Here is a 24,617-nt window from a genome sequence, read left to right as displayed (position 1 = left end):
AATCAGACCACCTTATTTCACCAGGAAAAAGGGTCTGGCCACAGGTACGTTTGCCACGAGTACACCAGGGAGCTACAACTGAGGCTGTTCCCCCTGAATCAGTGTCTCAAAAACCTAACAGGATCCCAACGTTCCCCAAAATAGGGCTTACTCAATTGGGTCTTGTGGATCTGATGGAAGCAGACTGCTGCTTACAAGTCTTCTCTGCGGCGGCAATCAGATTGTATCCAATTATTTCTATGAAAATAAAGTCCACTCTGAATTAATGTTCTGTAATGTGAAGGACAGACAAAGGGTCGGTTATACCGTCTTCCCTCCTGTCACCAAAGGAAACAATGTTTCTGGTTCTCATTGAGGATCTTTAGTCCAAATAATTGGGAAGAGGGAACGCGCCTGATTCCATTTCTGGACAGCTGCCCTCCGCGAAGACACAGTATATTGCGTCGAAAGGGCACCAGGAACGGAACTTGAGCGGGGTAAGGGGCGCCGCATCTTTCGTCGCTTGCTTGGCCACCAAGGTTGGGTTGGCGGTAGCCGGCGAGTGCGCCAACCCCGCCCGCGGCGCAAAGAGCTGGGAGCCGAGGAGGGGCGAGGCCGCCCTCTCCTCTCTTTCTCCACCTCCTCGCGGGCCGCTTTGCAGCTCCTGCAGCCTCCACGCCGCGCTCGTTGGCGGAGAGCCAGAGGGGCGCAGTGTGGCCCCCAATCGGGCCCCGGACCCGTTCGCAAAGTCCGAGAAAAGCGGGCGTGCCTAAGGCGAAACAGGCGAGGTGCCCCGGAGGGCGGGCGGCGGCCGGTTGTTCCCGCGACCGCAGTTGGGAAGCAAGGCGACCGATCCACGCAGCCCACCTGGGCAGCCCCGCCCTGCGCTCCAGCCTCTGCGGCCGGCCCATTCCTGCCGGGGCCTTGCAGAGTGCGGGCGGCGCGGGAGCTACACTTGGCTGCAGGAGGAGCGGCGAATCGATGGGGCGAGCCCTTCGCGCCGCCGGGAAACGATGGACGATTCCGGGATCATTCGCCGGCGGAGGCTCCAGGTAAAGAGCGTTCGGCGGATCTGTTCCCCCCAACCCCCGCTAGCCTGTCAGCTTTCCTGCTATCAGGGCCCCTCCCCAAGAAATCATCTCCCCCCCCCAGCCGAGGTCGAATTAATGCCGGCGCCGCCACTGCGACCTGGCCAGAGAGGATTAGAGAGGGCAGAGCGGCGGCGACATCTCTCCTTCGCCTCAGCCTTCCTCCGCCATCCCTGAGGGAACCTCCGGGCAGGGAGGCGACCATGACTTCATCTTTCTGCAGGGCACAGGTGTGTGCGGGGCCAACCGGTCGACAATCGGCTTTCCTGCCGGGACGGGAAGGCTGGAGCCGAGGGGGTCGTCTGCTGCGCGCCAGATCCAAACAAACGAAATCTTGTGCTGGCGCAGGGAGGGAGAGAAAATCGGGGGGGGGGGTTTAGAAGGCGGGGGGGGCCCTACCTGCAGCAGTGGCGGTATGAGAGCCAAGTAAGAACAGCAAGTTGGGGGGGGGGGAGAGAGAATCAGGTCAGCTTCTCCCAGTCTTAAGTGCCGCCAAATAAATCAGGCTGTGACGCCCTAGGTCTACCGTTCCGAGGATGATGGGAATTGTGGTTCTCGGGCTGTGAGATGGTGGTTCCCCATTTTGCAATAGGCTGCTGAGATGGTTGCCTGGGAAGAGGTTAATTCTGCCTTCCTTCTCCCTCCCATCGGCTGGAGCAGAAGAGAAAGGTTGAACCCCGCTCTTTCACCTGGCTTTCTGCAAGGTTTCAGGCAAGCAGGGGAATAAGAGACCCTCCCGACTGAGATGCCAGACAAATGAGGGACAACCATTCCCTAAGTACAGAGAGTGTTTTATAGCATTAAAATGGAAGGTCCCTGTCCCAAGGAACTTAATGGTCTAAGTACAGAGTGGTGAGAATGGTTATGGGAAAGGAGGAATGGGCGAAGGGATGTGTAATGAAGAATTATTTAATTATATGTAATTTATATTTTATTTGGATGCACTGCCCTTGCAATGCATTTAAATGTAAGTTACAATAAAATATTTAAAGTATAAGAAAATAATATTTCCAATCAACTTTTTAAAAAAGCAATTTGATAAAAGCAGATTAACAAAACAAAACAAAAAAAATCAAACGACCCCGAGAAATTAAAGGAATCGGTGCCTGATGCCATGAGATGCCTTTGGAGTAGATCAGGGGTTCTTTCCGTGGCATGCCAGAACCCGGTCCACACAAACAAGCGAAGCCCCATCCACAGGATGCTGGCAGCACACAAAATCACTCCTCTTCCTGTCCACAAAAAACCCTCTCTCCACGGAACCAATCCCTGGTGCCCAAAAGGCTGGGGACCTCTGGAGTAGATGGTTCCAAAGCCAAAAGGGCTTTCTCTCCAGTAGCCATCAATTCACTATGGATGGGAAGGGCCTTTGATGAGGATCTCGTAACATAGAAAGCCAGTATGGAGATGGATGAGCTACAGAGAGTAACCCTGAGGCAAAGACACCAAGGCAGCCAAAAACATCCATGGCTGAGGAGGGAGCTTGGTCTTCCCATTTCTTGTCCAGCACCTTAACTCCAACACCGTACTTCCTGCCCCACTGAGATTCTCATTCTGAGATTCCATTCTGAGATTCACATCATCATATTTTAGGCTTCCTGTTGGGCACTTCCCAGGGTTTGGTAACATGTTCTTGTTTCTCTCTCTTAATTTTAAAATACTTTCCCTGTTTTATACTGTTCCTACTATTTCTGCCCTATTGCTTTTCTGAGCTGCAAAATGTTTCTTTCTTCTCAGTGTCCATTGGTGAGATATAAAATTATTGAATCGGAAGATTTTTTAGAAAGGGATTATGAGATCTTTCTCCCCTGCACATCCTTCTGGTTTCTTGTCTTGCTTTGGAAAGCAACCTTTCCTAAATAGGTACTTTCCAGATGTGGGGGAATAAGATCGGTAGATCAACAGAAATGGGTTGCTGTATCAGGGAAGGCTGATTCCTAATGTTGCATGATACCCTCCTCCCTGTTTCATTGTTAGGAAATGTAGAGCAGCAGAAACCTGCAGTGGAAACTCCTGTGCCAAAGCTCTTAGAAGAAGCCCTTGGAGGCCAATCTGACAACATTGTAAACATGTTTTCTTTCTTTCTTTCTTTCTTTCTTTCTTTCTTTCTTTCTTTCTTTCTTTCTTCTTCTCTTTCTTTCCTTCCTTCCTTAGGTTGATTTGGATATTAGCTTGAAAAATTCATAATATAACTAAAATGTACTTGCCTGTGGGTTCTTGCTCTTTAGATTTTGCAAAACCAGAAATATACATTGTTACACTTGGATTCAGAATTCCTCTTACTGCTTGTCCTATACTTGTTATGCAATAGCTACATCTCTCAAGTGAAAAGTATAGATATTTACGTTTATGTATTTCTTGCTTTTCTTTCATGAACCTCAATGGTAATTTCAGAGATTGGCTTTTTTTGGTGGGGTGTTGCTTAATTTTTTTTAATCCCTTTCTTTTATTGATCTCACAGACTTGTTGAGAGAAGAAGGGCTGCCTCAAATGTACTTAAATGGCTGGTGATTTGAAACCCCTTCTCCCCAACTACATTAGCTGCCTCCCTTCATTCAGTGCTTCGAAAAGAGCTATTTTTTAAAGCAAAAACAAAAAAAATGAATTCACTTATCATTAGTATATGATTCTCAATTATGCAAACAGCAGTATGTTGAAATTTAAGGACAGCAATGAAATCATGAGCAGTTTGGCCATTGTGCCCCACAATGAAGTAGAATTACTCCTGGAAGAGGAAGTACAAAAAGTATTAGAAGACCAATTAATTGTCCATCCAAATGAATGGGAAACACTTCTAGTATTCTATTAGGATGTAACCCTGGAATTTTTCTGTCAGCATTCATGTAGTCCTCGGCTTACAACCATTTGTTTAATGACTGTTACAACAGCACTGAAAAAAAATGATTGATGACCGTTTTTTCACTTATGAAATTTGCAGCGCCCCCCTTGGTCACATGATCAAAATTCAGATGCTTGGCAACTGGCTCTCATTTATGATGATGGCATTGTCCTGGGGTCATGTGATCACCTTTTGCAATCTTCTGACAAGCAACTTAATCATTGTGGCAAGAAAGACCGTAAAATGGGTCATAACTCACTTAACAACTGTCTCAATTAGCAACAACAATGTTAGGCTCAATTGTGGTTGTAACTTGAGGACTATGTACCTGTAATTGGGCAAAATGGAAGACAAGTGTCCCATCATTTCCTGGAGGATTGGTTCAGGCAAGAAATAAATGTGCATACATTTTATCCTCACATTATGGCTGCTTGCTGCTCATACTGGTGGTGGCCTGTCTAGATGAGGTTTGTTTGGGTAGAAGGCAGGGAGAAGGCTGCCTGAAGCCTTGAACTAGAGCTGCCAAGGAATTAATCTGGAGCTCCCTTATGGAAGTGCAGCCTCCACTTCTATTGTTTATGGCAGGCTAGACTGAGCAATAGTTAGTATCTGCTCCAAAATGTCACAGTAAACTTTCAAGACGGAGCAGAAATTTGAACCCAGAACTTAAAGCCCATGTTTTTATTCACTAGTGGAAGTCCTTGTTTAGCAACTGCCATTGGGAATGGCAACTTGGTTGTTAAGAGAAGAGGTTGCTAAATACGAATCACATGGCCGTGGCCAGTGCTTTTTTTCTAAAAAAAAAAAAAAGGTTTCGGAACTCACACATGTCATACAACCCGCCTTGCCTACCCTACAAGGTTCCATCCAAAAAAGGTGCCGGACCTATGTTCTGGGCGTTCTATGAGAAAAAAAGCCCTGGCCGTGGCTGTGTTTACAGTTATGCTTCAGTTTTCTTTTCCTTCCTGCTTTCCTTCCATGTTATTTCTCTTTCTCTTTGAGAACATCTTGGGATGCTGTAAATCAGTGAGTGAAAATAAAAGTAGAGAGATGTTGTGAAGGTTGTAAATGTGAGCACTGCTTGCTAAGTTGTTTTAGCGTTATTGAACAGTTAGTAAATGAGGGAATCGCTAAGCGAGGACTACCTGCATAGCACACTGTTCTTTCCAGTCTTTCTAACTATCAAACTATCAGACCCCTTGGTTACAATAAGGACCTGATCACCACTGAGATGGATCTATCTCTGCTCAGTGTGTTGAGCTGCTGAATCTGTGCACTGAGATGCTCCACAGATTTCTTAAAAAACACTTTATGATGTCAACTGATACCCGGAATATTGCAGCTAAAATGAGTTTTGAGAAAGCAGGCAGCCATTATACTGGGTTTCTTCTTCCATTGTTCACCACTGAGCTATTCCTATGTCCTGTACTTTAACATTTTTAATTAATGAGTTGGAGGAGGCAGGGTGGGAACATTGCTTATCAAATCTGCAGAAAGCACAAAGGTGAGTGGAATACTTAGCGCCTTAAACTATGGCAGCAAAATTCTGAATGATCTTGATAGGTTAGAAAAATAGAGCAAAAACAGCTGCATTAACAGAGACATCACAAAGTTTTTCCTATAGGAAAAAGAAATCAGAGGCACAGATGGGAGATACCTAGCAGTCCTGCCTTGAAAAAGAAACTTGGAATACTTGATCCTAAATTGAAATTAAGCTTGAATATAAACAGCTGCAAAAAAAAGCACTTGTAATTTTACATTGCATTAATAAAAACATTGCCTCCAAATCACTGGAAATACTGATTTTACTCTTGTTCTTATCCAGGGGTGGCCAATTAATTTTCCCAAGGAGCCACATGAGAAACTGGAATGGTTGGGTAGGGCCGCTACCGCCCCTCACCTCCGCCACCCCTGCCACAGCCACGGGCCGAACGGAGGCAGTTAAATGGCCAAATGTGGCCCACAGACCCTAAAATGTCCAGGTCTGTTCTTATCAGTTTGACCTGCCTTGGCTATTGTGTCTGGCTCTAATCACCACACCACAAAGGTTCAGCTGAACTGGAACAGATTCAAGAAAGGGCAGCAGAATTGATTTGGAATTAGGAATTAAGTCTGATAAAGAGAGAGTGACAGAGCATACGTAGATGTGAGAAAAGGAAACCATGGGGAAGATGACAGTTTTCTGTAGGAGTATCCAACAGCAGAAGAAGACCAAGGTATGTCCTCTGTTCTCTCAGAGTTTAGGACACAATATAAGGGCTTTAAGTTACAACAAGGCAGATTTCTGTTAAACATCAGGAAAAGCTTGCTTGTTATAAGAACACAATATGTTATGAAGGTGGTGAGTCCTCAGACATCAAATGTAGTCTAACAGAAGCTGGATGCAGCAATAAGGGAAAGATACTTTCAAGTTGGCCTCAATACATTATGACTATGTGGGTGTGGCCATGCAGCTTTGATAACATATGGTGAAATATGTTAATGCAGCTAATGGCTACAATATGGAAATGATTTGCCATTGCCTTTTCCAGAATGTATTTTCAACTTCCAAGTTGAGCCTATAATCCTTGAATTCCTAGGGTTTGGGCTGTGGGTCTTCCATCCAAACATCTGTTTAGTATCCAAACTCAGGTAAGACCAGTTAGGTGTAATCACTTAATAAAAGTGGGCATGCTTCTAAATCAGGCATGTCAAACGTACGACGTCATGTGACGTCGCGCAACGTATCGGGCCGGTTTTGCTATTGCCGGCAATGGAGTGAGCGCAGCTTCCACGTGATGCATCCGGCCCGCAGCCCGGCAGTTTGACACCCCTGTTCTAAATCTATTATTTGACTTATCCTACCCATCTTTACTATTCTTTGCATTAAGATTTACTATAGGAGGAATGCTGTAATGGCAAGCAAATGTATCAAAATGATATCCCATCATGTAGCTTTCTTGCCCTGTCAGGGTATACAAGTTTATTTCTTTTTGTCAGTGCCTCGTTGCTTCTGTAAAACAGGGTTATCACTGCATCCAATACTGAAAATTTCAGGTCCTTGCAGGATGTATGAGTTGACAACCTGCTAGGAATTCTGGTACTTTTATTCCCAATCCATCTGGAAGGCTCTAAGTTCAGACTGTGTCAAGGAGCTAATGGAACAGAACAGAATAGAAATAGAATAGAGATCACTGAGAGTCAATGCTTGCTCTCAATTCTTGGAGAATTTATATACAGTTTCAGTCTGAAAAACATATGTGGGGGACTGCAGAGTATAAGTAGTCCTGGACTTAGGACCACAGTTGAGCCTAAAATTTCTGTTGTTAAGTGAGTTTTGCCCCATTTTATGACCTTTCTTGCCACAGTCGAGTGAATTACTGCAGTTGTTAAATTAGTAACACAGTTGTTAAGTAAATCTGGCTTGCCCATTGACTTTGTTTGTGAGAAGGTTGCAAAAAAAGAATCACGTGATCCCAGGACATTGCAACCGTCATCAATATGAGCTAGTTGCCATGCATCTGAATTTCGATCATGTGACCATGGGGATCATGGCCATAAATGTGAAAAATGGTCATAAGTCACTTTCTTCAATGCTAATGTAATTTCAAATGGCCACCAAATGAATGATTGAAAGTTGAGGACTGCCTTTATGGTATATGCCCAGGCTTATTTCAGTACTAGGGTTCATTATGACTTCACAATGTTGCCTTCATCTAGCTCAGAGATTGTCATGTAGGAAGTCCATAGCAATTATAAAAAGTATTTATGAATATTATTAATAAATAAGCATACCAACCTTAAGTCTCAAGATGGCGCTGGCTTTAACCAACTGTTGGACAATTTGAGGTGTCTTTTGGTAGTAAAAAGTACCCTAGAAATTGAGAGATTTTGTTGCCACAGATACTGTGTATTTTATGCATGTATATGTGTATCTAAAACAGACTCTGGCATCATCCCCAGGCTAAATCCATTTTTCTTCCCTATTTCCTGAATAAGTTCCAACACCAAATGAGCAGTGTCAATATATGCAAGAATATAGTCATCCTCCTCTGCCTCCTGACAAAAATAAACACATTTCCAGTAGATAGAAGGTTCATTTACAATGCACAAATTGCAAGATTCAAGGTTTTCTTTTATATATGCAGCACAAGTGATATCACTTCATATTTTTGAATAAAAAAGGGGGAGGGGAGAAAAGAATTATACATGCATATGAAAAGGAAAAGAAAGAAAATAAGAATTTTGCCAGTTCAGCAAAGTGTTTAGAAAAGGCATTTTAACTGGATCTAAAAATGTTGAATGTTGGTAACCAAGCACTCCTTTTAATCAAACCATACCTTAAAAGCCAGATTTACTATTTCTAGGTTTCAGGGAATCTTTGGGAGATGCTGAAATGCTTCGAATGTTGGATGAGGGAAACCAAGATCAAAGCATTTGCTTAATGGGTGACTGCAATAAATCCTGTTGCTGCTTAATCTAATTTTTAGGATAGCTTTGAGGATAAAATGCCAGAAACTTGTATACCTCCTGAATTCCTGAGAGAAATGCTGAGATATAAAGTTCTGCTATAAAGGCTAAGCCAAGGAAAGCATGCATTTAATATAATATACACCTATCACAAGTTCATTAACAATAATAATTTAAGTTAGTTTTTTCCCAGTTCTAATATTATACTAAACTAGAGTTGGCAAAGAAACTATTGTTCAAAGGATGCAAACAACCTTTGATTCTTGTTTGGTGACCAATTAGAAACCATGATGTGTCCCCTTAGTTTAGCTAGATGGCTGAGCTGAGACTTTGTTTGATGACAAAAATAATATCCTGGACTGGGCTGGTTACATTTTATTTAAAAAAATTAGTTTAGGGGGTTTGGTTTTTTTGAAAAGCAAGACAAATTACTCACATGATAGTGATATGTAATGCATTCATGCCTAAAAAGGCACAGGCTTGGAGTGCTGATATTGACACCAAATCAATATGTAATACGTAGATTTCATTAAACCTCATCTGAAAGGAAACTCCTGGATGCAGGCAGCTTCCCAGTTGCCTATTTAGATACTATGCTCAGTGCTCACAATTGGGGATCGGTCTGCATCAGAATCATGGGAGTGGGGGCACTATAGTGCATACGTGTTTTTTACATTAAGTTGTCCTGGGCAGAGTATGCCATTTCAGGAAGTTTTTCTCCAACCTAAGGAAGAGTCTTGCTTGCTGTCTGATCATTTGCTTTGATTTCAGCAAAATTATTATTGTCCCTTATTATTATTGTTGTTATTCTTTGTTCACCCTCTCTCTGGCTCCAACAGCCAAGAAAGGCACGTTGTGATTCTTCTAAGCAGATTTCTTTATTGTTCCTCGCTTACAGACAGAATCTTGCCAAACTAAAGCAGGCTACTAGCCCCATAAAGCATATAGTCTGGGAACTATTAAGGATGAACCATCTTCACAATCTCTCTCACACACAAACTATCTAAACTGTATTGTCTCTTGTTCCTCTGGAATGTACTCCCTCCCTCCTGGGAATTCGGACTACATTTTGTTACACCTTTTTTCTCCTGGAAGCAGCATCTATGGTGGGCTTCTCAAAATTATCAAAATGGCAGATGGAGTATCATGACGCAAGCCCTGTGCCTCTTGAATGTATGTGTGACTCTCATAGAAAAACACCTTTCTTTCCATTGTGACATTCCACACACTGTCCTGCCAATTATAATCCCCCCTGTTGTGAAGAACCACAGAGCTGATCTTGGAGAAGGAATGCAAAGGCTGTTAGCAAAACATGGATTAAACTGTGAAAAGAAGAAAAAGGCATTTAAAGCTGCCCCTTAAAGTTGGGGAAATGCTGTCAGGCATTCTGTTACTAATGCCTTATATCAAGAAAGTAAAGTCCAGTATTTCTTATGGAGTCCTGGTCTATCTCAAAGGGCTGATATCAGTCTTGAAAGCCTGACAGAATGTTCTCTTTGCTACCTCTTATTCAAAAGAGAGTCAACCCATGGCAACTTTAAGTTGTCTTCCTGGGCTAAATTCAAGATACTGCTAATGGCCTTTGCATTTTCCAAGGTCTGTTTTGTGGTTCCCTACTTACCCATGAATCCTACTGAATATAAGGACTCTTTCCCCTTGAGGACTACAAGCCATATTTTTTTTCCTTAACTTTGTATGCGTATACTCTCCCAATTTTAGAAGAGGAACTGATCCAGCAATTTACTCTTCAGAATGTTACTTATTCTGCTCAAATATTGGTTCTGTTCCATTTTATTTATTAAGTAATCAATGTACTTGAAACTAAGAGGCAGGGGGAAATGAGGCTGAATATGTAGGAGTAGATCTTTAAATAAACATTGGTAGAATTGTGTGTTAACTTGTTGAAAAGCTTCTTATGCTGGGTTTTTTTCCCCCTCTGTTCTTTTGATTTCATGTCTTTATGGTAATGTATTGTGATAATTTTAAAAATATTTTCAATTGACCAAGGAAAATTTTAATCTGTAATTAGAATGTCTTTCTATGATCATTAAAATGACCACTATTCTCAGGATAAGACATATTTAATGGTACATGGACATATTTTTAGTCTGGATCTTCAAATTGCAACTGAGGAAATTCTGATAATCAGTGATTGACTGGGATGTGTTTGAATACTGAAGGAAAATGGCACATGATATGGTTGCATTGTTACATTATCGGTTGATACAGGAGTTTTCAGTAAACATTAGAAGATGATTGAAGGAGGAGGTTGTTATATAATAATAGACAAGATGCAACGCCTCTGCAAATCTAATTCTGACATCCTACAGCTTAACAGTTATCTATCACTTATTAAACACTGGAATAGCTATCCAGCAAATTGTGTTTGCACATAGTAGACAGCTATTGAGAGAGACAGAGAGAGAAAGAGAGAGAGGTATACATTTCAGGCATATTCCTTTATAAATCTCTTGCTGTAAGACTTCTACTAAGACTTCTAGTCTTGAAACCTACTTGCTAGATCATTTTACAATAGTTCTCCAAGGAAAACATTTATTTGGCCTGAGTCACACTATAGAAAGCCTAATGTTTCAGTGAATGAAAAATAAAATGTGAACCAATACATTAATGGTCTCATAATATAGTCTGATTTGTGAATATCAGATATTAATGATAATGACTTAAAAAAAACTTCCCTCTCCTTTTCTATTTATCTTGGTATTTCCCAGCTTCATTGTATAGAATTCAGCTTTGCTTGTTTTGCCAATAATGTAATTTCCCAATCTATATTTTGTTAGATTGATCATATGAGTTAACAATGTTTCATATGACAAGCTTAGTCATAATAATCAAATTGTATTATTATTATTCATAGTATTATGTCCACTTATCAAGTCCTTCCCAAGGACATGGCAGATGTGGATGTATGGTGATATTACATTGTTACATATATCATTGCAGGATGTAAGCCGTTCTAAGTAAAGCTGCCTTTTGCAATTGACTGATGGTGATTTTATCAATGCTAATGATATTCAATTGGTGCTCCAATTTTTTTGGAGTTGCACTCAAGGTGCCTATTGCTATTGGTACTACCTTTGCTGTTTTTTGCCACAATCGTTCTATTTCTATATGCAGCTCTTTGTATTTTGTTATCTTCTTCAGTCTTTTCTCTTTTATTCTGCTGTCTCCAGATACTTCCACATCCATTATACAGACTTTTTTTTATCATTCTTACCAACAGTTATTAAGTGTGGGGTTTGTAGGGCAGGTATCTGTCTCTTTGAATTCTAAAGTCCCAGAGTACCTTTAGCTTCTTCATTTTCTGTTATTTTCCCCATAATAACCACCTTCTGAGGTGGGTAGGGGTGAGAGAAAGTAACTGGCCCAAAGACATCCATCTGGCGTCTTTCCTGGGTATAAATCATGTTGAGATTAATTGGATATGTTTTCAAATAGATAGTTGCATAATAATAATAAAGGTGAATGATATTTTGAAAGAATGTGCCAATTATTGGCATCTGTTCCCATACTGAAACTTAAAACCTTTCATTTTTATATATGCAGTGGACAGATGTAATTGAGATCTTCACAGTTAACAGGGATTTTTAAAAAATCTTCGTTAAATAGCTTTCTTTCTAAAATGTAAAGCTCTGTAAAGGAGAGAAAATAATTTCCAATCTGATGCCACTGTGAATGTGTTCTGCAAAAACCTTTAGTGGTCAATAGTAAATCTACTTCCTTTACCTTTATTTTTTTTTCAACCTATATCAGGATCTGTTTGCCACAACCGACCAGTATAACTTCAGCCTATTTAAAGCATCACACATTGTTCTCCTATTATTTAGCTTGGGAATGGAGTGTTAGGAAGAGGCTTTGGGTGTGATTTAACTTCTCACTTCTTAATGTAGATTTCTGCATGTACATGTTTTACATATGTACTCTAGTTAGCTGTTTAGGAAAAGCAGAAGGATTAGAGAAGGAAAGTTACTTCAGAAATGCGAAATTAGCTGGTTCTACCATTTCCAAAAGGACAGCTGCTGTGAAAATATAATGTGGGTTGCTTATTTTGGCTTAGAGAGATTAGTGAGCCGAGGTGGCGCAGCAGTTAGGGTGCAGTACTGCAGGCCACTTTAGCTGACTGTGTTCAGCAGGTCAGCGGTTCAAATCTCACCGGCTCAAGGTTGACTCAGCCTTCCATCCTTCCGGGGTAGGTAAAATGAGGACCCAGATTGTTGGGGGCAATGTAAATATATATATAAATTGCTTACTGGTGTACACCGCTTAGAGAGTGCTTGCACTTAAAGCGGTATATAAGTCTCATAAATAAATAAAATAAATAAATAAATAAATAGTGGGGGAAAAACACAGTTTGTTTAAAGGAGTAGATCACCATTTGAAAGCTTGACTTATTGTTAACCTACTGGTTGACTCTTTTTATCTCGCCTTTCAAGGCAGTGAATACCTAATACTCCTTCCTGTTAATTTTCCCCATAACAATAACCCTGTGAGGTGGGCTGGGCTAAGAAAAGTGGCTGATCCAAAGTCACCCACCTGGTATTCATGCCTAAACCGGGACCTCCTGGCGTCTAGACTGGTGCCTTAATCACTAGACCTAAATACTTAAGCAATCTGTAATAATAGAAAAGTGGTTAAATGTAAGGTGACCAACTTTTTTACAATGAAAAGGAGGACACAAATAAATTGAAAAAAAAATATCATAAAAGCTGGCCCGGCCCATGGAAGGTCAACTGCCTGCCACGCCTCCTCCCATAGCCGCCCCACCAGCACCGCTGCCCCGCCGTGTAGAGCGGGCCCCACGGCTCCCAAAGCACCAGCCGCGCCAGCTCCGGGGGACAGCCTGCTGTCGACACACCCCGCCTGCAGCTGCCCCGCCAGCACCACCTCCCACCCTGCACAGCCCCGTGTAGAGAGGGCCCCGCGGCTCCCACAGCACGAGGGGCAGCCGGCCGCTGCCGCCCCTCACACCCCCGCCCGCAGCACCCCCGCCGCCCCTGCCTCTTGTGCCTGCAGCCATTATTGCCCTAGCAGAGCCGAAGATCAAGAGAAACTTACCGCTCCAGTCTCCTCCAGGTATCTTCAGAACTAACCAGGAGATGGTGTAGTTGGGTAGCAGGGAGGGGTGCAAAGTTCCTGCCAATTCACCTTCGCTGCAGACAACTTGCATGTGCAAAGTTTGTCAGCTGGGTGTTTTGGTGCACTCAGCAGCAATTCCTATTGGCTTTTGAAAGCCAATAGGGGGAGTAGCACAGCTCATGCAAAAGTTGAAAAAAAAACCATTAAAAAAGGTGCCGGAACACCGTTCTGAGCGTTCTATGAGAAAAAAAAAAGCCCTGCAGATTAGTCTTCAAATATTAAAAAGGAGGACATGTAGGAGGACACTTTTCAAGGGAGGACAGAACTTACAAAAGGAGGACTGTTCTCCCTAAAGGAGGACAGTTGGTCACCTTATTAAATGTGCTGCATACACTGTTCCTACATTTTACTGTTCTGAAAAAAATTCCAAAACTGGATTGCAGCTGAGATCTAGCATGATTTAGATAGTAATTGTTTGTGGCTTAGTCCTGATTTGCTATTGTGCCGTGCCCAAGCAACAGTGAATCAAGTCACCACAAACAGAACTCTGTGCTCCCCTGGTCTACTTCTGGTACAGATAATTAAAATTGGGCAAGCACAGAGGCTACTGCTCAGAAGACTGCTGTGAGAACTAAACTACCTTTGTCTGAGATTATGTGTTGATAGTCTGGCTTTTGAATGTGAAATGGATAGGAGTCTCTTTAATGTAATTGGAGAGAAACACAATCAATGCAGGATTATGAGGAACTTCATTTTTCCTGCGCAAGAGTAATGTATCAGTGCAAAAAAAAAAAAAAACCAAAAACCCAGCACAGAATTTATTTAATTCATAGATGAAGTTCTATCAGTTTTGCATAGATCTTTGATAATTTCTATATCAAGGAAAGCTTTAAAAAACTTGCTGAAAAATCAATTTTACAAAGAGAGATGCTTTCTTACATGAGGTGTCAAAAAGTGCTTTGACAGTCCTCCCCCTCATAGCAAGTTGTCAGTGATGATCATCTTGCCATGTAGTTCCTAGTTCCAACTCTGGTGGATTTACAAGAAGTATTTATCCTATGAAATGAGTAGTCATCAAGCTATTTCTCCAGAGAGACTGTGGCATATATTAAGTAGAATTGGATGCTGGAACAGGGAGACAAATTCAGGTCGTTGACTCAATTAACAGTCATAGTGGTTAGATTCACACATTACATTAAGTCATAATATGATTTGTTTTGATATAGCACACTTAACAAACACATTTGTATAGATTAGCATTATGTGCAATCCAGATCGTTAAAACTTGTTCATTATATCACGGTTTTAAAATCTTGCCCTAGCAGTATGTGCTTATATCTTAACTAATTCATTGTTCCCTTACTTTACAAAAGATAATTTTCAAACAAAAAACTGTCCAATCCAAGTGCAAGTGCAAAGATTATAAGAAAGGTGAGCAAGGAACGTTTTGGAATTGCAAACGAACAAAGTACAATTGGATAATAAACTAAGCAAAGATAGAGATTGTCAAAGTTAGGTATCGTAAGATTCATTGTAATTTTATGCAAACTATGCCATAATTGCAATTTTATTTAATTGCATTTCTTTCTTCCATGCTCGTATTTCCAAGTGTAGTTACTTTAATATTTTTCAGATATTCTGTAAATATTTTTAAATTAGAAATAAACATCTATAGGCAGACCATCAAAATAATTAATCTTGTTTGGGAATATTATTTATTTATCTTTCATTAACATTTATATGAAACTTACTCAAGGAACTCTAGGCATTAGTATTTTTGGAGTGCCTGTGAAATATCCAGTGCAAAAAGCATCTCCTGTAAATGCCATTACAGAACCTGTTGAGTCACGGTGGTCAAATAACCTTTGTGTATCTCAACATCGTTTACATTGCCAATTCTTGAGAGTTGGACTTTGCAACTCATGATTTTTTTTTCCGGTTTACTGTATGTAATAATGGTAACAAGACTGAACTAAGGCTTTGTCACTGAAATAAAGCAGAATCAGCAGGCTTTCATCGAAAGAAGCAGCCTTTGCTGCATATTCATCTCATGTTTATAACCCATGAAAATGAGATAAAAAGGAAAATGGAGGACCATCATATCTGGGCTGCAAAGTTCCAAACATCCATTAGATCGCAATATATAGTAGACTTATCAACCAGCCAGAAATACAGTAGGACAGGAGCAGGCAACCTTGGCTCTTTTATGACGCATGGACTCATATGACTCATAGCTGGCTCAGGAATTCTGGGAGTAGGAGGAGCCTGGGGAAGTCTTAGCTTGACAACAAAAATAGCAGCCTGAAATAACCTTTCTGATGTTGTGTTCTCCAGATGCTTGGGATTACAACTGCCATATCCCCAAGCAACAGAGGGCATTATTAGAGTTGTAGTTCTATAGATCCAGAGGGCAGTAGGTTGGGGAAGAAATAAAAAATTCCTACTCTCATTTGAAAATGAAATTATAAACAACAGTATGATGTGTCTGCATTCAAGAAGGTGGAGCCGGAGGCTTCTGCATGCAGCTAAAAGCTGAATGTGGGCTGGAAGAGGATATGAAAGAAGAACCTGAAAATTCATATCTACTTTCTTTCCTAAACAGCCCTAAAGACACCTTAGAAACACAGTCCATTAGCCACTCCTTTAAACTTCCAAACACCCTAGCAGAATGATGAGAGGATAATTTGAAGAGGCACAGAGAGGCATTTTTTTAAATGACCTTTTTATTGAGGATTTTAATTACAATCATAAATGCAAATACAAACTAAATTCAGAGAGAGAAGGAGAAATAGGAAGAATAAAATGCAAAGGAAAAAAGCAAAAAAGGAAATACATTTTAAAAAAGAAATAAAGAAGTGACTTACAATCTTCATCTCAACAAGTATATTCTTCTTTATTCTTCCTCCTCTATAATGTTACAAACAAATATTTCTTCTTCCCATAACACATTCCTTATCTAAATGCAAATCCATATATCATCAGCCCTAACTCTTTTCAGTCCTAATGTCAGCAAACAAATCTATGGAGTTAACAGAGCTTTATAAAACATCTTATTTTAACCTTGATCAATTTTATATTTTTTCCTTTTACTTCTGACAATCTTAATCTTTAATTCAATCAGATATTGTTGTAAGAGTTTATCTTGGTTCAATTTTTCTTTTTCCCATTGCAAAGGTTTCTTCTTGCAAACCTCTTTTGTAAAGGCAGTAAAAAGTCATGGTCCAGGCCATTCTCTAGATTCGTCATTTGTCTTTCCACTTCGATTTTCAAAGCTTTTAAAGAAGAACCAACTTCTTTTGTATATCCAGTGGAAAGTTTCTGCCCAGGTCATGCTCTTCACTTGTCATTTGTGTTTCAACTGTAGATGCCTTTTCTGTCGTATAATTCATACTTTTTTTTATTAACCAGTATTTCTGGTTCTAATATGTTTGCATCAGACAAAATTGTTTCATATCTGTCATTCCTTCATTAGCATCTTTTGGAAATAGTCTATCCATAGAAATAGACATTGTTGTTGATATTGTAGCTGCTGGTATTTCAAATATTATTGTTTATTATTTATTGCTTTTAGAAAAGTAACAGTAATGGAAAAGGAACAAAACATTAAAATAATTGTAGTGCAAATAGACATTCTCAAAAAATCAACCCACACAAAAAGAGCTTTTAAAAAAGGTTTTTTAAAATTGCAACAGAAAAAGGAAATATGAATACTTGTATATTGTTATAACTATTGTTAGTAGTTACAATTCTATATATAGCACTTATCTAATATAAACATTCAATTACATATATATTTCTAATACACTTATATAACTATCATTTTTAACTTATTGTATTTTTTATAAGTTCCATCTTTCATTTTGCTTGTCTGATCAAAGTCTACTTCTGTAGGCAGTTCACTCACAGGTGGCAAGCGTAAACAGATCTCCAAGCCATTGAGTGAACAGGGCCATATATTTCAGTGCTGCAGTATCAGCATTTGGCCACAGTGAGGACATAAAGAATCTATTTATATTGTCCAGTTGTCAAATTCCATATAATAAACATGTGATTCAAGAAAATATTAAGACCTTTTCTATTAAATTTACTGGAATCCAATAAATTCTAAACATTATTTTTTGCTGTACAGCATAATTCATAGTTTAAAATCCATTATCACTCTTGCTTTACAGTTTAAGACAATTTCCTTTATCTAGGCCATATGGGAACCTTTAGTTTTTACTTTTTAGTATCTGCATATCAAGTGGTTTTGTTGATAACAAATATCTGCAAAAACTCATACTATAGTAGGTAAAAAAATTAAAGGATTTAAGAAGTTGTTTTAGTATCTCAAATGTCTCAGAAGCTGAAAATCCTGCTGGTCCAAAGAAACTTGCTAATAAATATTATCATTGGGATATGTATCTCTTCATAGCACATGTTTAAAATCACCTCTATTGTCTGTCAGTTGGTCCCAAGTTTGATGTAGTGGTTAAGGTACCAAGCTAGAAACCAGGAGACTCTAAATTCTAGTTTTGCCTTATGCATGAAAGCCAACTGAGTGATTTTGGGTCAATCACCCTCTCTCAGGCCAACCCACCTCACAGGGTTATTATTGTAGGAAAAATAGGAGAAGGAAGATGTGTTGGATATGTTCACTGCCTTGAACTATTTATAAAAATAATAAAGGCAGGATAAAAAAATCTAAATAATCTGACATTGTTTCCAGAGTTACTAGAGTTCTGGTTTATTTTGATTCTAATACTGCCCATAAAACCAAAGGTACTATATATATATATTACAAAGTTTCCCAAATCAGAAAATTAATACCAATTGTTGGCTCACAATATTTAATACGTGATGATAGGTAAGCATAATGATATAGTTTTTGATTTGGAAAATTGAATTCTCCCTCATTAACTGGTAGTTGCATTTTCTGTTAAGTATTGTCATAATCAGAGAACTGTATAATAAATTTCTAAATGTATTTTCTGAAAATATTTTCCTGATATATGAATTAAGATTCTTGTCAGTATACATATAAATCTGGGAATAATATTCATTTTGAGATTTTTGACTTTTTCCCAAAGAATGAGATTTAATGACTCTCATTATCGATATCTGAACCAATGTCTCTCTGTATTTTATTTATGTTAAATGTTTATTTATTTAGTTATTAAATTTCTACATGCCCTTCTCATTCAAGTGACTCTGAGTAGTTTACAGTAATATAAAACAATATGAACACATAAGTAAAATCACAGTGAAAGAAAGATGTTACTAAATATTACTAATCAAATCTTTTGATATGCACATACAAATGCAGCACTAATATTCTTTAAATGAATTTTCACTTATTGGCATCAATTTCAATTTGGACCAGTTAATACAGCATCCTGCTATTTTACTAAAAACATCTGTCATTTATATTAACACTGGAATAATAGTATAAGGATTAGAAATAAACAAAATAACATCATCTGCAAATAAAACCAATTTATATTCAACAGAGTACAAGGACTCCCCGCCTCAGACCTATCTTGGCTGTAATAAATTCTGATTCCTGAAAATTGGTTATATAGGGCAGAGTTACGCAATATTTTCTGGGATGAAAATCTTTAGAAAGTTGGTGGGGATAGGGGTCCAGACAAACATTAATTTTGATTTTATTTCATTTGGTGTTCAGCTGAATTAAAATGATAGATAATAGGATTGAACTCACACCGTGTATTTATAGTTTTGCTTTGCAAAAATAAAATTACATTCTAATGCTTTTGACAGTTTTCATCCAGGGCCATATGAAATGTAGGGAAATTGGATACCAGGCAGAAGAAATACAGTAGAATCCATTCTCATTCTTTCTCTGTCTGTCTGTCTGTCTGTCTGTCTCTCTTTCTCCCCCCCCTCCCTCCCTCTCTCTCTTTCTCTTTCTCTCTCTCCTCCACATGCACATCCATAGTTTTTTTATTACTAGATTGTGTGTTTATAAAACTAGACTTTTGAATCCTGCTCTCCTTGTAATTATTGATATCACATTTTTTCATCCTCTCAGAAAAATAAACAAAGGAGATTTCAGAAATGTTTTTCCTTTGAAAGCCTGAGGTTAAAACAACAATAAATGCTAGTTTATTTCATGTGATATCTCATTACAGACAATCAAACATGCAATATGAGCATTTTAGGAACTTTCCAGGAATTCAGTGCATATATTTGAAGGCGGAGAGGTGTCAGGTGTAAGTAACCTTGCAAGTAACTTAGCAGGAATTAAGTTTAAAGCACTAAAATTTTATTACATGCAACCTATATACAAGAATCTGATCTGCAATTTGGTCAAGCCAAATTGGTGCTAGATAAAGGTCAAAAGAATTCATGGGGAGGGAACTTGCGTCTTTTGTGGGAACACAGTGACTCCAAATTTATCACATGTTTAACTCCACCCTCCGGCTCTGCCTGCTCATCTCCTATATCAGGCTGCCTATATAACAGTGGTTCTCAACCTGTGGGTCGGGACCCCATTTGGGGTCGAATGACCATTTCACGGGGGTCACCAAACCATGCTGTCCGCCATTTTTTTCCCCTTTTCCCTAGCTGTCCTACTCCCTCTTATTGGTGGCCACACCCACTTGGGGGTCACCACAACATGGGGAACTGTATTATGGGGTCACGGCATTAGAAAGGTTGAGAATCACTGCTATATAAGGACATACAATTCCTCTATCCAAAATGAGTGACTGCCATTGGAATCCAAGCTTCAAAACAGTAATAATAAATACATTTTTGGCAATTGCATTTCATTTTATAAGTATATGTTCTGGCATGTGATCAATATGGCCCTCGATCGAATTGTGCCTTTGCGACCTCTCTGTGGTAGTGGTCCCCGGAGGGCGCCTTGGTTTACTGAGGAGCTCCGGGAGATGAAGCGCCACAAGAGACGTCTAGAGCGATGTTGGAGGGCCAGTAACTCTGAATCTGACCGATCACTATTAAGAGCCTATCTTAGGACTTATTTAGTGGCGATAAGGGCGGCAAAGCGTGTTCACTTTTCCGCACTTATTGCGTCCGCAGAATCTCGCCTAGCCGCCTTGTTTAGGGTGACCCGCTCCCTTCTTAAAGTGGAGGAGTCGGAGGAACCCTTGCAGGGGAAAGCTGAGGAGTTTGTTCAGTTTCTTTCGGACAAAATCGCTCAGATTCAGAGAGACCTGGACTCCGACTGGGCAATGCCAGCCGAGTTGCCAGGAACTGGTCTTAGTCATGTTATCTGGAGCGAGTTTGAGCCTGTGACCCCTGATGAAGTGGACAAGGCCGTGAGGGCAATGAATGCCGCCACCTGTTTATTGGACCCGTGCCCCTCCTGGCTGGTTTCTGCCAGTAGGGAGGTGACACGAGGCTGGCTCCAGGCGATAATGCTTCCTTGATGAGGGGTCTTTCCCGCAACCTTTAAAGGAAGCGGTGGTGAGGCCCCTCCTCAAGAAGCCGTCCCTGGACCCAGCTGTTTTGAAGAACTTTCGTCCCGTCTCCAACCTCCCCTTTGTGGGGAAGGTTGTAGAGAAGGTGGTGGCGTCCCAACTCTTGCGATCCTTGGATGAAACTAATTATCTGGACCCTTTTCAATCTGGTTTCAGGCCCGGCTACAGCACTGAGACTGCTTTGGTCGCACTGACCGATGACCTCTGGCGAGCCCGGGATAGGGGTTATTCCTCTATCCTGGTGCTTCTTGACCTCTCAGCGGCTTTCGATACCATCGACCATGGTATCCTTCTGCGTCGTCTCGGAGAGGTGGGGTGGGCGGCACCCTATTGCGGTGGTTCTCCTCCTACCTCTCTGACAGGTCGCAGTTGGTGTTGGCGGGCGGACAGAGATCGACCCCTAGGTGCCCCGATCATGGGGTGCCTCAGGACTCGGTCCTGTCCCCCCTCCTTTTTAACATCTACATGAAACCGCTGGGTGAGATCATTCGGCGCCACGGGGTGAGGTATCATCAGTACGCGGATGATACCCAATTATATATCTCCACCCCGTGTCCTTTCAGTGAAGCAGTCGACGTGATGTGCCGGTGCCTGGAAGATGTGAGGGTCTGGATGGGTGTGAACAGGCTTAGACTCAACCCTGACAAGACCGAGTGGCTCTGGGTCTTGCCTCCCAAAGGCCAACTGGATGGTCCCTCTTTAGTCCTGGGGGGGGGCAAATTTACCTCCCTCAGTGCAGGCACGCAACTTGGGTGTCCTCCTGGACTCACAGCTAAATTTGGAACAACATCTATCGGCTGTGGCCAGGGGGACTTTTGAACCTGTGCACCAGTTGCGGCCTTATTTGGACCGGGAAGCTTTACTCACAGTCACTCATGCCCTTGTCACCTCAAGACTGGATTACTGTAACACGCTCTACATGGGGCTACCCTTGAAGGGCGTTCGGAGGCTGCAGTTGGTTCAGAATGCAGCCGCAAGAGCGATTGTGGGCGCGCCAAGGTACGCCCACGTGTCACCTATCCTCCGCGAGCTGCACTGGCTTCCTGTGGGTCTCCGGACACAATTCAAGGTGTTGGTTATCACCTTTAAAGCCCTTCATGGCATAGGACCAGGTTACTTACAGGACCGCATACTGACGCACAGTTCCCGGAGACCGGTGAGGTCCCATAGATTGGGCCTCCTTCAGGTCCCGTCGGCCAGACAATGTTGGCTGGCGGGCCCTCGGGGAAGGGCCTTTTCTGTGGTGGCTCCGACCTGGTGGAATCAACTTCCCCCCGAGGTTCGAACTACTCCCACCCTGCCGGCCTTTAAGAAAGCTATTAAAACTCTCCTGTTCCAGCAGGCCTGGGGCTGATGTCCCCGGGGGGGGGGATATGATCGGACTCGCGGTATGACTGTATTATTTTATTGTTTTATGATTGTTTTAATCTCTGTACGCCGCCCTGAGTCCTTTGGGATTGGGCAGCATATAAATAAAATTAAATACAAATACAAATACAAAAATATGGAAAATCCAATATCCCTGTCAAAATAAATTTGTGTATGTGTATGTGTCCCAATCTCTCTCTCTCTCTCTCTCTCTCTCTCTCTCTCTCTCTCTCTCACACACACACACACACACACACACACACACACACACACACACATACTTAGTCTGAAACCTGCAGACTCTGTTCCTTTTCCATTTCTATTTATGACACCGCCTCAGAAGCATTTTCTCTCCTGCCCATCATCCTATAAAGAGAATTTGTCTATTGTATGATAATATTTTAATTAAAATTCTGCCCCCCATGATGATTTAAACACCCAAGGAAAAAGGTTTTCAAAGTGTTCACACAACATAAAGTCACTTCATTTACTTAATTTCTATTGTTTGTCTTATTTACTCTGCCTTTTTTTATTTGTATTACGTTACATCATTTATTCAAGGCAAGGAGGTAAATGTATGGAGTACTTGAATGCCTCACCCTTGGAGCACAGGAACTGTATTTAGTCACTGCATGTCTGCTGAAATCTCAGAAGCTAAAGTAATTGCTAATAATCACTTCAGCTTCTGAGATTTCAGCAGACTTGCAGTGAATAAATACTTACAATTTCCCAACCACGAGCAGTAGAATTGTGTCTACTCCACAAGGGTCACAATTGAGGAAGCTGAATTATGTGCAAATCATCACCATTTTTTTTTCCTTTTGCTTTCCTCTGCTCTCCTGCAGTCATGACAAATATGTAACCTTGCCTCAATCCCCTGAAAACCATTCTTGCATCATCACAGATTAAGCTTCTTTGCGTTAGTTGCTGCTCTAACCTTACTGGATTTCCTCGCCCTCCTTTTGTCTGGCGGAGTCTCGTCTATCTCAAAATTTCTGACTGGCTTTTATTGGTATAGCTTTCTCAGTTGAAGCTGTTGAAGAAAATAATTGTTGACTAGCTGCAGTGACCCTCTGCTGCAGAACAGCTGGTTTCCATATAAACAATCTCTTTACCTTATATTAGTATTAATCGGAATATCTTCTTGATGATAAGGCTATTCAAGAAATGGGAAAGACTGATGTTGTTTACTGTTTATTTTCCACAAAGAATAGGATGTGAAAATGAGCAGTCAGTTTTCCCTTCTCCTGGCTCTCAGTTTGGAGCTGTAACTAATGGAAAGTTGTTTTTTTTTTCCTTTCCAGAAAGACCTCCCTTTGCCCAGAAAAAGCAGCAGGTAAGTAAAAGATGTTTTCACTGATACGAACATTCCAGAGTGAGAATTATTATAGCCTTGTTGATTCTCCTATCCTGGTAATGATCCATGCTGTTTCCCTACCTGAAGAGTTTATATAAATGAATGAAACCTGTGGTGACTAAACCTTCCCATAATAATGTTTTTATGTGCACACAATGTTTAAATGTGCCTTGCTGTGTGTAGGAGCCTCTTTTCTGGCTTCACATCCTCCACAGAAGGTATACCTCAGCTTTCCCTAATCTGATATCCTCTTGGCTGGGGTTTGTCAGAGTGGCAGCCCCAATACATCTGGAAAGTACCAGTTGAGTGCAATTGTCTATGGTTGGCTTGGTAAAGAACACAATGTGGAAACAAAAGGAGGAGAATTTTAGCAGATGCAACAGAGGAGCTACTCTAATGTTATCCTTAAAAGCCCCTACAACAATGGTGGCGAACCTATGGCACGGGTGCCAGAGACGGCACTCGGAGCCTTCTCTGTGGGTACACGTGCCATTGCCCCAGCCTTGCCTCTGCCCGCGACCCCCTCCTCACCAGCAGCCCCCCTGGAGGAGAGTCGCCCTGACATGGCCCACGTGGAACAGCGCAGCCAAGGACATGACTCATGCCCCAACATGCAGAGTTGATGCTGTGGGGCGCAGGCAGAGGGTGTGGCTGCCATGGCGCTGCTGGGCTGCCTGGGTGATCTGCGGCAGGCCCTGGAGGCGGTGAGTGGCCCTGCAGGCAGGCAGGGTGGGGCGGAGTGGGGGCAGGGGGTGGGGCAGGGGCCGGGCCAGTTTTTGGGCACTCAGTCTCTAAAAGGTTCGCCATCACTGCCCTACAACTAACATTCAATATTTTTGCTGTTATTATTGGTTATTCTTTTATTTTCCTCCCAGCCTGCCCCTGTCCTGCTTTAATAGAAGGACTCCGTTATTAAACTCAGGTTGAAATACTTACTCCACATAGTGGGAACAAGGTTATTTTTTACTGAATTGCTCACCTACTTTTAAACGTACAGA

At 41.2% G+C, this 24,617-nt stretch overlaps 1 protein-coding gene across 2 annotated transcripts in view; it reads left to right on the top strand.

The window, feature by feature from the left end:
* The first annotated feature begins 276 nt into the window (after positions 1–276).
* Positions 277–24,617, top strand: part of LOC120297125 (microtubule-associated serine/threonine-protein kinase 1-like) — a 67,993-nt gene continuing 43,652 nt past the window's right edge. The window contains exons 1-2 of one of the 2 annotated variants that reach the window (XM_039319387.1): positions 277–1,031; positions 23,567–23,598. In XM_039319387.1, the coding sequence (XP_039175321.1) occupies positions 993–1,031; positions 23,567–23,598 (71 nt within the window). In that variant the 5' untranslated portion in view covers positions 277–992. Of the gene's footprint in view, positions 1,032–1,106; positions 1,298–23,566; positions 23,599–24,617 lie in introns of those variants that run through there. The other variant, XM_039319388.1, reaches the window with a different exon arrangement.

This window comes from Crotalus tigris, unplaced genomic scaffold (assembly GCF_016545835.1).
Source record: "Crotalus tigris isolate CLP2741 ecotype Arizona unplaced genomic scaffold, ASM1654583v1 scf7180000023584.419172, whole genome shotgun sequence".
Lineage (NCBI taxonomy): Eukaryota > Metazoa > Chordata > Lepidosauria > Squamata > Viperidae > Crotalus > Crotalus tigris.
Note: the sequence above shows the minus strand (reverse complement) of the source record. Positions and strands in the feature narration are given on the sequence as shown.